The sequence below is a fragment of the Panulirus ornatus genome, chromosome 4, assembly GCF_036320965.1.
Source record: "Panulirus ornatus isolate Po-2019 chromosome 4, ASM3632096v1, whole genome shotgun sequence".
In the NCBI taxonomy this organism is placed as follows: Eukaryota; Metazoa; Arthropoda; class Malacostraca; order Decapoda; family Palinuridae; genus Panulirus; species Panulirus ornatus.
The window spans coordinates 10,593,809-10,608,336 of NC_092227.1; the positions used below are offsets into that span (position 1 = coordinate 10,593,809).

Genomic DNA, 14,528 nt, shown 5'->3' on the forward strand with positions numbered 1-14,528 from the left:
TGTATATATATATCTGTGTATGTGTATTTATATGCTGATATGTATATAAGCGTGTATGGGCATTTATTACATGACAGCTAGAGACCGAATGTGAACAAATGGGGCCTTTGTTGTCTTTTCCTAGCGCTACCCCGCACACGAGGAGGGAGGAGGTTGTTATACCATGTGTGGCGAGGTGGCGATGGGAATAAATAAAGGCAGACAGTATGAATTATGTAAATGTGTATATATGTATATGTCTGTGTTTGTATATATATGTATACAGTGAGATGTATAGGTATGTATATTTGCGTGTGTGGACGCGCATGTATATACATGTGTATGTGGGTGGGGAGGGCCATTCTTTCGTCTGTTTCCTTGCGCTACCTTGCTAATGCGGGAGACAGCGACAAAGCAAATAGATAAATATATGTGTATATGAGTGGATAGGCCATTCTTCGTCTGTTTCCTGTTGCTACCTTACTGACATGGGAAACAGCAATTAAGAATAATAAAAAAATAAAATAAAATATATATATACACATATATGAGAGAAAGAATACTACCCATGCATCTCCTGTGTGCTGTAAAAGATGACTAACAGGGGCAGGAACTGGGGCTGGAAATCCTTCACTCTTGTAAAAAAAAAAAAAAAAAAAAAAAAAAAAAAAAAAAAAAAAAGACTAAAGATCCTGCATCTGTTCCAAATCTTCCTTTACTCAAAAGGGCAACTGCAGACACATATGAAGGAAAAACAAAAGAACATTTATATTGTTTTCATAAAAAAATACACATATACATACAAAATTTGTCATTTTCTTGTTATAAATAGACTCCAAATATCCATTAAGTAATGATGAAACCTTGCCATTCCCAAATATTTATTATTTGGCAGAAACCCAGTTAAATAAATATAAATGTTAGTTTCCTCATTAATCAAAAACTATGTCCTTTCAAAAATAATACCTGAAACTGAATCTATAGAAGGTGACATGGCCAAAAATCTAGTGTATCTTATAATCAAGAATAAGAGATAGATACCAATAGATTACCAATCAAAATTTATGAACAGAAACTAAAGCATCTTTCTATCACACTAATTTTCTTACAAAAAATCTGAAAAACAATACAATGTACATACATTTCATAAGCATATACAATTTACATATTTTATAGGCAATACTATCAAAAGCTGAACATTCTTGGTTTACACTTCAAAAAGTATGGGACATTTATATAGTAAAATCTAAATATGAATACTTAGAAAATCTAAAGCCTTAGCTATACTTCTAAGACGAAGAAAAGTTTACATTACTTCCATACATTCTGATGAAATTATATGCAATGTGATGAAATATTAAGCACCTACAAAAATTTCCTTTAAAGTGATCAAACAGTATCAAAATCTGTTAAAAAAATTTTGGTGTTCTTTTCAATTTACAATACTCAAGTTCAAGACTTGACAGAACATGAGATACAGAGTTTCCTTCAATGTTACTGTCTCTTCTTGGTCAGCTTTTTGGTATTGGCTTTTGATGACCACATGAGCAACCCACCTATTGTTAGAATGCCCACTACACACACAGCAGTGCCAGTATACACAACATTTGGATTTTCTCGTAACCAGTCAGCTATACATTCAGTGTAGTCATCACTGAGGAAGAAAAAATAAATCTGCGTGTTATTATAGATTGTCGGTGCACAGCATTACCATAATTCAACATACAATTTACATTGATACATATAAAACACTGCTCCACACCAATGATACATTGTTTATTCTCAACATTTTTATGACATACCATTTAAAAGTGAAGATCCTTCACAATCTTACCTAAATATTCCAGTAAACACACACCTCATGAGCTGTTTAAAATTACTCCAATTTTTTCATGTACAATAATCCTCTGGCGTTATGCTACATACCTACTCTCCAATTTCATACGAGTCTCCTGTGTCATTTTTCACGTTACCCTTACTTTATCATCATTCTTTTCCTATCCTACTTGCAAACCTCATACACTGTACTTTAATGACTCATGGGAACATACTGCTGGAAGTTGGCATGAATAAGCACATTGTACTATAAAGTAACTACTTCATTTATTTATGTACCCAAACTACACTGCAGTGTTTGAGGACCAGTAATACCTTCTTCATATGTATATATACCCAACACCTAAGCAGTGTTTTAGGACCAGTAATATCAGCAAAAACACAATCTCAGTGTTGATCAATGGCTATGGGAGTTCTTGAATCTATGGGGATTTTTACCACAAACTTCTAAGAATTTTCCTATGAACCCTAATATTTCCTTAACTGTAAAAAGAAAAAAAAGAGCTCAAAGTACCATGGGAAAATTTCTCTGTTTTTACACTACATCTCTTAAACCAAAAAAAAATATACTAATAAGCCTAATATATAACAACTTTGGTTCAGCTCACAGATATTCCTGGCCATCCTGTCAACACATATCTTTACAAACTCAAAAGATGTAGTTTTGTAATAGTGTACAGAAGCTAACACTGATTCCAGTTCTTTCTTTTTTTTTTTTTTTGCCGCTGTCTCCTGCGTTTGCGAGGTAGCGCAAGGAAACAGACGAAAGAAATGGCCCAACCCACCCCCATACACATGTATATACATACGTCCATACACGCAAATATACATACCTACACAGCTTTCCATGGTTTACCCCAGACGCTTCACATGCCTTGATTCAATCCACTGACAGCACGTCAACCCCGGTATACCACATCGATCCAATTCACTCTATTCCTTGCCCTCCTTTCACCCTCCTGCATGTTCAGGCCCCGATCACACAAAATCTTTTTCACTCCATCTTTCCACCTCCAATTTGGTCTCCCACTTCTCCTCATTCCCTCCACCTCCGACACATATATCCTCTTGGTCAATCTTTCCTCACTCATTCTCTCCATGTGCCCAAACCATTTCAAAACACCCTCTTCTGCTCTCTCAACCACGTTCTTTTTATTTCCACACATCTCTCTTACCCTTACATTACTTACTCGATCAAACCACCTCACACCACACATTGTCCTCAAACATCTCATTTCCAGCACATCCATCCTCCTGCGCACAACTCTATCCATAGCCCACGCCTCGCACTATTCCTTCAAACATACCCATTTTTGCTTTCCGAGATAATGTTCTCGACTTCCACACATTCTTCAAGGCTCCCAGGATTTTCGCCCCCTCCCCCACCCTATGATCCACTTCCACTTCCATGGTTCCATCCGCTGCCATATCCACTCCCAGATATCTAAAACACTTTACTTCCTCCAGTTTTTCTCCATTCAAACTTACCTCCCAATTGACTTGACCCTCAACCCTACTGTACCTAATTACCTTGCTCTTATTCACATTTACTCTTAACTTTCTTCTTTCACACACTTTACCAAACTCAGTCACCAGCTTCTGCAGTTTCTCACATGAATCAGCCACTAGCGCTGTATCATCAGCGAATAACAACTGACTCACTTCCCAAGCTCTCTCATCCCCAACAGACTTCATACTTGCCCCTCTTTCCAAAACTCTTGCATTCACCTCGCTAACAACCCCATCCATAAACAAATTAAACAACCATGGAGACATCACACACCCCTGCCGCAAACCTACATTCACTGAGAACCAATCACTTTCCTCTCTTCCTACACGTACACATGCCTTACATCCTCGATAAAAACTTTTCACTGCTTCTAACAACTTGTCTCCCACACCATATATTCTTAATACCTTCCACAGAGCATCATGTGCTTATAAAATCACTGTACAAATATTTTTCTAACAAAGGGTCAAGTTTTCTCTAACTGAATGCTTATTTTCTATTCCCAACTATAGGCATGAGCTTAAAAACATACAGTCCAGTTTTCTAGTTAGCAGGTACATGCTCAACTTAGCAGACATTTAATTTTTTTTTTTTTTTCAATTCTGTGCAGTACAGAGCAGCATCATTCAAGAGAAAATAGTTAGATGATTTAAGGATATGCGAGGAACTGAAGAGCAGTTCAAAAGTGTTTTCACAGTGAAAGACACTACAGCCCCGACACCAGAGAAGGATTTTTATTCATTTATTTTACTTTTAGAAATTTATGAGATATCTAGAAAAGATATACAGACAATACTAATTGAAGGCTATTGGCAACTCAAGGGTGGGCCACTCTGATAAGTGTGTCGTTCCTGAAATCACAAAGTTCTGGAACTCAACCTTCTCATGTCTTTGCCAACAAACAATGACTTGGCACATTTTAAGAGGTTTTTCACTTCCTCCAAAATTCGTAAGTACTTCCCCTTATCTCTTCTTTTTTTCCTTTCATTAATCTCTATATTTCAATGATGGCCCAGCCTTGAAGTAGACTCTTTCTGTGACTAGAGCCTCCAATATAAAAATAAGAGAAAATTTAAGTATTTAAAGACTGTGATCAATCACTTTGTAATTATTCAGTACTTATTAGTGCGCTTAAGGGAGCATTATTAGATACTTTTCATGATTATTTCAAGGGTTGGAGGGTTTCACTATGTTACAATTCAAATTTAAATAAAAAATGTATTTGGGATGAAAATATATCCTTAGCTATCTACCTGCAATTTTTCATATTCATCTCAGGATAATAGATTTGTTTGAATGCCTCCAAGTATGGGCAGTTTTTCATGGTAATCATGAATTTTGGGTTGAAATACTGTTTGAGGGTCATTAAGGCCAGTAATTAACAATATAAAAAACTGTGATTATTTGCTCTGTATTCAATGAGAATCTATTGGCTTGGGGAAAACACTATGAGATATTTTCCATGATTTTTCAAGTACAAAGGTGTTCCATTGTCATATTTTAATTCTACGACAAAAAGTTTTTGAGCCAAAAAAATACCGAACTATTTATTACCTGCAATTTTTTGTACTAGTCTCCGGAAAATAGATTTAATTGAAAACTGCAGTAAACAGACTAATTTTCATGATGAATACGAATCTGGAGTTGAAATATTGGTTGATAGTTGCTAAAGCTTGTAACTGAACAGTTAAAGATTGTGCAATTAATTGCTTCTTATTCAATGAGTATCTGTCAGATTGGAGAAAGTCGGAGATATTTTCCATGATAATTTCAAGTACAGAAGGGTTTCACTGTCATAATCCAATTCTAAAACCAAGTTTTTTGGGCTAAATAATACACTGAGCAACAAATAATACTGAGCAATATTTTGTATTCTCTCAAGGTTATAGATTTCTTTGAAAGCCTCAATAAAAGGACTATTTTTCATAATGAATTCAAATCTGTGGCTGAAATACTGTTTGGGGGTCTTTAATGCCATGAATTAAGAATACAAAGAGTCTGTGATTATTCATTTCATAAGTATTTAGTATCATTGGGCTTAAGGAACCATCACCAGATATTTTCCTGATTATTTGAAGTACAGAATGGTTTCATTAAGGTATAATTCAATTTTAAAACAAAACGTTTTTGTGATAAGAAATACCTTGCAATTTCCGATATGTATTCATAAGGGTAATAAATATCTTTGAAAGCCTCATTTTATGGACTTTTTTTGTAATTACATATCTGGGGTTGAAATACTGTTTGGGGTCATTAAAGCCTGTAATTATGAATTTAAATATTCTGTTATTATTCACTTCATATCTAATGGGTATCTATCAGCTTGGGGAAACAGTCTGATATTTTCCAAAAATTTTCTCAAGTATAAGAAGCATTTCATTGTCATATTTTAACTAAAACAATAGTTTTTTGGGCTAAAGCATACCCTGAGCTATTTATTACCTGCAATTTTTCATACTATTCTCAGGGAAATAGAATTAATTGAAAACCTCAGTATACAGACTATTATTCATGCTGCATATGAATTTGGGGCTGAATTATTAAAGATTGTGTAATTATTCGCTTCATGTTTAATGGGTATCCGTTAGATCAAGGAAACAGTCTCAGATATATTACATGATAATTTCAAGTACAGAAGAATTTTAATATGTCATCATTCATTTCTTAATCAAAAAGTTTTTTGTCTAAAAAATTCCAAGCTTTATCCTGCAATTTTTTTGTACTTTTCTCAAGGTAATGGATTTCCTTCAAAATCTCATATATGGAAAATTTTTCATGCTCAATAAGAATCTGGGGTTGAAGTATTGGTTGGGGGTCACTAGGCCTGTAATTAATTATTTAAAGATTGTGTAGTTATTCACTTCGTATTTAATGGGTATCTGTCTGATTCGGTAACCCATCCGAGATACATTCCAGGATTATTTCAAGTACAGGAGCATTTCATTATTTCATAAATCAATTTCAAAACAAAAAGTTTTTTTGGGCTAAATAACACCTAGAGCTATTACCTACAATTTTTTGTATTCTTCTCAATGAAAGAGATTTGTTTGAAAGCATCAGTATAAGGATTTTTTTGTGGTTATTACAAGACTTGTTAAAATACTGTTTTGGGGTCTTCAATGCCTGTAATTAATCATTTGAAAGATTCTGTGACTTCGCTTTGTAATTATTTGGTATCAGTGGGCTCAAGGAAACATTACCAGATTTTTTCCACGACTACTTCAAGTACAGGAGGAGTTCATCATAATTCAATTTTAAAACAAAAGTTTTTTGGGCTAAAAAATACCCTGCAATTTTTCATATTTTCCTAAGGGTAAGAGATTTCTTTACAAGCTTCATTGTATGGGCTGTTTTTCATGGTAATTACAAATCTGGAGTTGAAATGCTGTTTAGGGGTCATTATGGCAAGTAATTAAAAATGTAACAAATTAAGTGATTATTCACTTTGGAATTAATGGGTATCTATCAGCCTGGGGAAACAATGAGATATTTTCCATAATTTTTTTCAAGTACAGATGCATTTCATTATGTCATATCTTAATTTTAAAACAAGTCTTTTGAGCTCAAAAATACAGAGCTATTTATTACCTGCAATTTTTCATATAATTCTCAGAGAGACAGAATTAATTGTAACCCTCAGTATACATACCATTTTTCATGCTCAATACAAATGTGGGGTAGAAATATTGGTTGGTGGTCACTAAGGCCTGCAATTAAGTTTTCAAAGATTGTGTAAATATTTCCTTTGTATTTAATGGGTATCTGGTGGATTGGGGAAAAAGTAAGAGATCTTTACATGATACTTTCAAGTACAAAAGCATTTCACTGTCATTTATAATTATCAAAACAAAACTTTTTCTTAGTCTAAAAAATTCACAGGAATTTCTTGTTCTTCTTAGGGTGATTGATTTCTATGAAAGCCTCATTATATGGACTTTTTCATGGTAATGACAAATCTGGGATTGAAATACTGGGATTATTCACTTCATATTTAATCAGCTTGGGGAAACAGTTTAAGATAATTTCCATGATTTTTTTCAAGTACAGAAGTGCTTCAATATGCTAATTTGATTTCAAAACAAAAAAGTTCTTGGGCTAAAGACACCCTGGGCTATTACATACCCACAATTTTTTATTTTACTCAGGGATACAGATTTGCTTGAAAACCTCATTGTATGGACTATTTTTCAGGCTGAATATGAATCTGAGGTTGAGATATTGGTTGAGGGTCACTAAAGGCTGTAATTAGACATTTAAAGATTATACATTTAAAGATTATGCTAGTATTCACATGGCATTTAATGAGTATCTGTCGGCTTGGAGAAATAGTCCAAGATATCTTGCATGATTTTTATCATGTAAAAAAACATTAATTATGTCATAATCCAATTTAAAAAAAAAAGCAAAACAATGTAAAAAAAAATTGTATTTTTCTCAGTCTGACAGATTTGCTCTGAAAAGCTCAGTAAACAAAATATATCTTATGTTCAGTACAAATCTGGGATAGAAATATTTGCTGGGGGTCACTAAGGCTGTAATCAGACATTCAATGATTGTGCAATTATTCATTTTGTATTAACTCGGAAAGCAAAAATGGGTATGTTTGAAGGAACAGTGGTTCCAATAATGTTATATGATTGCGAGGCATGGGCTATGGATAGAGTTGTGTGGAGGAGGGTGGATGTGCTGGAAATGAGATGTTTGAGGACAATATGGGGTGTGAGGTGGTTTGATCGAGTGAGTAAGTAATAATAGGGTAAGAGAGATGTGTGGTAATAAAAAGAGAGTGGTTGAGAGAGCAGAAGAGGGTGTTTTGATATGGTTTGGTCACATGGAGAGAATGAGTGAGGAAAGATTGACCAAGAGGATATACGTGTCAGAGGTGGAGGGAGCGAGGAGAAGTGGGAGACCAAAATGGGGGTGGAAAGACGGAGTAAAAAAGATTTTGATTGATCGGGGCCTGAACATGCAGGAAGGTGAAAGGTGTGCGTGGAATAGAGTGAATGGGAACGATGTAGTATACCGGGGTCGATGTGCTGTCAATGGATTGAACCAGGGCATGTGAAGCGTCTGGGGTAAACCATGGAAAGTTCTGTGGGGCCTGGATGTGGAAAGGGAGCTGTGGTTTCGGTGCATTATTACATGACAGCTAGAGACTGAGTGTGAATGAATGGGGCCTTTGTTGTCTTTTCCCAGCGCTGCCTCGCACACGTGAGGGGGAGGGGGTTGTTATTTCATGTGTGGCGAGGTGGCGATGGGAATGAATAAAGGCAGACAGTATGAATTTATGTACATGTGTATATATGTATATGTCTGTGTGTGTATATATATGTATACGTTGAGATGTATATGTATGTATATTTGCGTGTGTGGACGTGTATGTATATACATGTCTACGTGGGTGGGTTGGGCCATTCTTTCGTCTGTTTCCTTGCGCTACCTCGCTAATGCGGGAGACTGCAACAAAGCAAAATAAATAAATAAATAATTTAATTGGTATCTGTTGGCCTGAGGATACAGTCTTGGATGTTTCCCATACTAATTTCAAGAATAGAAGCATTTCATTGTCACAATTCAATTTTAAAACAAAAAGTTTTTTGGGCGAATCATTCGTATTTTTCTCAGCGTACTATATTTTCTTGAAAACTTTAGAATACAGACTATTTTTCATGCACAGTATGAATCAGGTTGAAGAGAGAGAGAGAGAGAGAGAGAGAGAGAGAGAGAGAGAGAGAGAGAGAGAGAGGAAAAAAAGCCCCTTACTAGGCTAATAAAATTTCATCTTTGTGCTCAAGAGATGTGCAGTTACACTTTGTAATCCACTTGTATTACTGTCCAGATTTCATTGGAGAGAAGCATAATGCTATGGGAATGGAAAAAGGCAAACATCAAACCTATATATAAGAAAGGAGACTGGAAACAGGTGTTGAACAAAAGACTGGTATCACTAACAAGTATAGTGTGTAAGGTTCTGGAAAAGACTATAAGGAGAAACTTCCAAAGTGAAAGCATTGTTTTAGGGAGTTCATGTGTAATTAACCTCTTAAAGTTTACGAAAAACTGTGAGATCAGTCATGTACAGAAGGGAAGGCTGGGAGGACAGTCTGTATCTGGACTGCCAGAAGGTATCTGACACTGTACAACATAGGAAGCTAATTAAGAACCTGGATCACCAAGCAGGAGTCAGGGGGAAATTCCTTTATTGGATATAAGATTAACTCGGTGGGAAGGAACAAAAGGACACATCTCAAAGAAGCCTTTTACAAATGGATTGAGGTAACCAGCTGAGGGCCAAAGGTTTCAGTCATGGGACCATTACTTTTCTTGATCAATTTAAATGACTTACCTGAAGGCATGGATTCCTACCTGAATATATTTTGCATGAGGGAAGTGCAAAACAAAGATAATTGCGTCAGCTTACAAGGAAACCTAAACAAACTTCAAAATTGGTCTGAAACATAGTTCATGAAATTCAACCTAAGCAAATGTAAAGTAATAAGGATGGGACAGAGTGAAAGACAGCCTCAATATGACTATTACCTAGGAAACACGCTGCAGGATTCTGCACATGAGAGAGGTTTGGGAGCAAATGCCGTCCTTAACCTGTGGCCATAGTCCCATACTAGAAGAATAGGTAAGGAGATTTATGTATCAGCAGGCAAATATCAAAACAGTTTTCATGCATATGGATAATGATATACCTAGCAACATACATAAATGTATGAAAGAAACAAAGTCAAGAGATGGGGCCCTTTAAGTATAAAACTCCCTCCCTGTATAGTACAAAGAGGTATTTACTAAATTCTGACATTGCCACTCTCCACTAACATACCAGTGGCCAACTTCCTACAGTTGTTCCAAAGGAACTTGATAACTGTACTGTTTCCTTTTCTCTAGCTACTAACATTGAATGGATAAAGCTTTGTGTTAAGGACTACAATCTTGTTGTTTATGACGAGTGCTATCGGCAGAGATTCAGCAAGGCGACAGAAAATCCCTTTTCTGCTGGGTTGTGTAATTCCACCATTACACCCATAAGAACCAAATGGTTTCACCATGTAGATGATGTCATTTGCATATGGCTGAGCAATAAAAACATCAGCAAATTTCTCCCTAAACTAAAGAGCATACTCTCTTCCATAAATATTCCTGTTTAGAGGAAAATGAAGATACCTTGATTTTCTTGGATGACACAAGGTGCAACAGACATGAGAACGAGTTCAAGGTCAACATTTTTAGAAAACATACAAGCATTTGCTCAAATAGACACCAGGATAAAGTAAAACAATGTGTATACCTCAATGTTACTCCATGTGTACAGCTTTAATAGTCCAGAATTTTTTGATGGTGAAATCAGCAAAATTAATGAATATTTTGTTCACAAAGTACCCCAAAGACCTTCACTGACAAATCTTTGTATTCAGCCAGAAAAATATTTTTCAACTCAAAAGCCAAGGAAGCTTATAGCACTCGAACCTCCTAGTACTACTATATCAAAACTTCCTTGGTCTGCCCAAACTACATAAGGAATTCATGATCAATATTGCATTCAGTAACACCAATGCTGAGATGAACTTGCTCATAAAATAATAGTCTGAAAATTTATAAGTTATGTTTATCAGATAATATGCAAAGAGCACAAAGTTTACTTGGGACAAAGGGGAAAAATGAAAATTCAAATGTTTTAAGTTTATTAGATAACAGGCAAAAAGTGCAATAAAGTTTACTTGGGATGGGGAAAAGAACTGAATAAAAGAATAAACCAACTCCAGTGTATTGCTCATATGGGACAAGAATCCACAGTTTTATTCCTGCACAGGAGACTGTCAGCCACCCTACTGATTGGAAAAATGCTCAAAAAAGAGTACCTGGTCTTTCAATTGTAGATAGAAATATCACAGAATCTATGCATGTAATAATCAGATCCATTCATGATAAAAAGAATTCTCATCATGTACAAGTTTATGATCTGACTCTTGCCTTTGGTCACCAGTCATTTGCCTTGCCAAGGTGAGAGTAAATAAAGCAAGAGGAGTGGGTGAGGAATGAAAGTTACATAAGGAAGCAGTGCTGGCACGTGTAAGAGAGGTGTGTAGGATGAAGAAGGTGGAAGTGGGTAAGTGAGAAAGGGTAGTGTGAGATGAGATGATGAAGTGAAGCTGATAATCAAAGAGAAAAGAAAGGTGTATAGACAATACCTACAGGGAAGGAATGCATACGATAAGAAGACATGCCAGAGGAAGCAGCAGGAAGTCCAGAGGAAAGTGCAGGGGTTGAAGAAGAGAGAAAATGAGAACTGGGGTGAGCAATTACCTGTAAATTTCTGAGAGAACAAGATCTTTCAGGAGGAGGATATTACTGTGAGAAAAACATGAAAAGGGACAAATGGTGAAGTAGTAACAGGTATTGATGTGGCGAGGAGATAGAATTACTATTTTGAAGGATTCTTGAATGCCTTTGATGACAGGGTGACAGATGTAGGGTATTTGGGTTGGGGAAGTAGGCAAAGTGAATGAGTCTAGGAATGTGGTTTACTGAAAAAGATGCAGTGAAAGCAGCAATTAGGTTGATTTGAATGGTACTACAATTATATTTCTTAAGAAAGAGGGTGACAGTGGTGCTCAATTATTAGTTAGGATTTTCAATTTATGTATGAATCATGGTGATGTGCCTGAGGACAAGCAGAATGCATGTATAGTGCCATTAAATAAAGGGGGAACAAAGGTAAGTGTTCAAACTACATAGATATAATTCTATTCAGTGTACCAATGAAAGTGTAGATTTTGCAAAGGCCTTCAGAGAAAGAAGAAAGTGGACTAAACTGTGTTACAGATATGGGAAGAGAAACACTAAGTGAGCGGATACAATTTAAGTATTTGAGAACTATCTCGGTGAAAGGTAAAGGTTCTGGGAGCATTTGAGGAATAAGTGGAGAGTGGAAGATATCTGGGAGGACAAAAAAGATTTGTCTGATCTTTGTATGGATGTGAGGCATGGGGTACAGATGATGAGGGGAAAAGGGTAGATGTACTGGAAATGAAATGTTTAAGGTCAATACGTGGCATGAGGTGAGCTGAGTAAGTAATAAAAGGGTAAAAGGAAGGTGTGGTAATAAGAAGAATGTGGTAAACAGAGCTGAAGAGTGTGTGTGCTGAAATAGTTTGGAAATATGGAGAGTTAGAGTGAGGAGAGAGCGACAAATATGATGCAAGTGTCAGAAATGAAGGGAAAAAGAGGGGGAGACCAAACTGGAGATAGAGGGATGGAAAGAATAAAATTTTGATTGCTTGAGGTCTGAACACGTAGGAGGAAGAAATGTGTGCATGGGATAGAGTTAACTGGAGTGACATGGTATACAGAAGGCAACGTGCTGTCAATGAACAGAACAGCATATGAAGCAGCTGAGGACGATATGTGATGTGAAGTGGTTTGATTGACTAAGTAGTTAAAGGGTAAGAGAGAGGTTTGGTAATAAAAAGAGTGTAGATGACAGAGCTGAAGAGGATGTGCTGAAATGGTTTAGACATGTGGACAGAAAGAGTGAGGAAAGAACAACAAAGAGAATACATGTATCAGAAGTGAAGGGGAAAAAGGATGGAGAGACCAAACTGGAGATGGAAAGATGGAGTGTAAAAGATTTTGAGTGCTGAGGACCTGAAAATGCTAAGGGTGAAAGGCATTCATGGGTTGGAGTGAACTGGAATGAGGGGATATACAGGGGAAGACATTAAATCAATGGATAGAACCAAGGCTTATGAAGAAGCTGGGGAAGCCCCAGAAAAGTGTAGGGGTCCTCATTGTGGATGGGGGCTGTGGTTTTAGTGGATTGCATATGACAGCTGCAAAATGAATTTCAGTGAATTAGGCCACTTTATTTATTCCTGGTAATATCCCACTCATCCAGGAAATGGTGAACAAGTATGAAAAAATATTACTCACAAAGGTGCCTTTGGGTGTGGAATATCTTCTGCTCGAACATTTCTGAAGCCTTCTAAAGCAAATGATTTCAGGGTCTTATCATCAATCACAGGCAAGTTGTAGCGGTACATTCGACCTTGACGGAATCTGAAAAAAAAAGAAAGGAAAGATGTTAAGATATAAAATGTTGTTCAAACACATTTTGGTAATATATCTTTCTCTTCCTGCTTCTACTCCTTGGGTCTCACAGCACTCAAGAAGCCAGCCACATCTACTGGATGGGACCACAAGTAAAGAAGTTTGGCAATTATATGTGTGTTTTTGTCGAGTGAACACAGATAACTGAAGAAGTGTTCAGTGTCTTCTGTGGAGAAACTGCATCCTGGACATGACAGGTCTTGTGATATGCTGAATTAGTGTTTGATATGCCAGAGAAATGAGAGGTGTCCAGACTGCAGATGAAAAAAAATAACTCATTCATGTTTGGGAGGTACAGTTTCAGATGGTACAGGTCTGGTGAAGTACTGAAGACTAGGTTGGATAAGCAGTTATTTTGTGCTTGTCAAGACATTTCAGTTTGTGCGTGTTTTGTCAGTCATGCCTGTTGGGGAAATGGGGAATCAGCAGGTACAGGAGGAAGTGTGAGGCATTGTAAGCTTCTTATTTTTTACTTGGGGGTTAGTGGATGGTTATGGAGTGCTTTAGATGGGAAGGGTCAAGTGCTGGAATAAAGAAATAAGTGCCAAACATAATGAAGTTAGACTATATTGGAAGTATTTTTGTTTCACTGTGCAGGGATTGAATGTTTGAGGATGTTAAACAACCAATGATTGTTTTGAGTTCTCTGGTTTGAGTGCTTTCCAGCTTCACTGTATTTACTTCAGACGGGATGGACAAAGGAGCAGGTAATGCTTAGTTTTGTGTAAGTGCATGAATTGTTTCTAGAGGAAAAGATAGTAAGGGATTCCTTCTCTTGCTTTAATGTAGTACCAAAAGTGTTCTGAGGGAAGTTAGTTTGTCTAAGGTTAAGGGCATGACAAGATTTCTACAGCAATGCAGTTATTCTGTTTCAAGTGAACCATACATAGATATTTATTTTATTTATCATACTTAGTTGCTGTCTACTGCGTTAGCAAGGTAGCACAAGGAAACAGACAAAAGAATGGCCCAACCCACCCACATACACACGTATATACATAAACTCCCACACACACACACATATACATACCAATACATTTCAACGTACACACACATATACATACACAGACATACACATATACACACG

At 36.4% G+C, this 14,528-nt stretch overlaps 1 protein-coding gene across 1 annotated transcript in view; it reads right to left on the reverse strand.

Annotated features, from left to right (window-relative positions):
* Positions 1–723: 723 nt before the first annotated feature.
* LOC139765804 (uncharacterized) overlaps positions 724–14,528 on the reverse strand; it is a 35,317-nt gene continuing 21,512 nt past the window's right edge. The window contains exons 5-6 of the mRNA XM_071693601.1: positions 13,265–13,390; positions 724–1,633 (exon numbers count right to left, since the gene is read on the reverse strand). Coding sequence (XP_071549702.1) covers positions 1,474–1,633; positions 13,265–13,390 — 286 coding nt within the window. The 3' untranslated portion in view covers positions 724–1,473. The remainder of the gene's footprint in view (positions 1,634–13,264; positions 13,391–14,528) is intronic.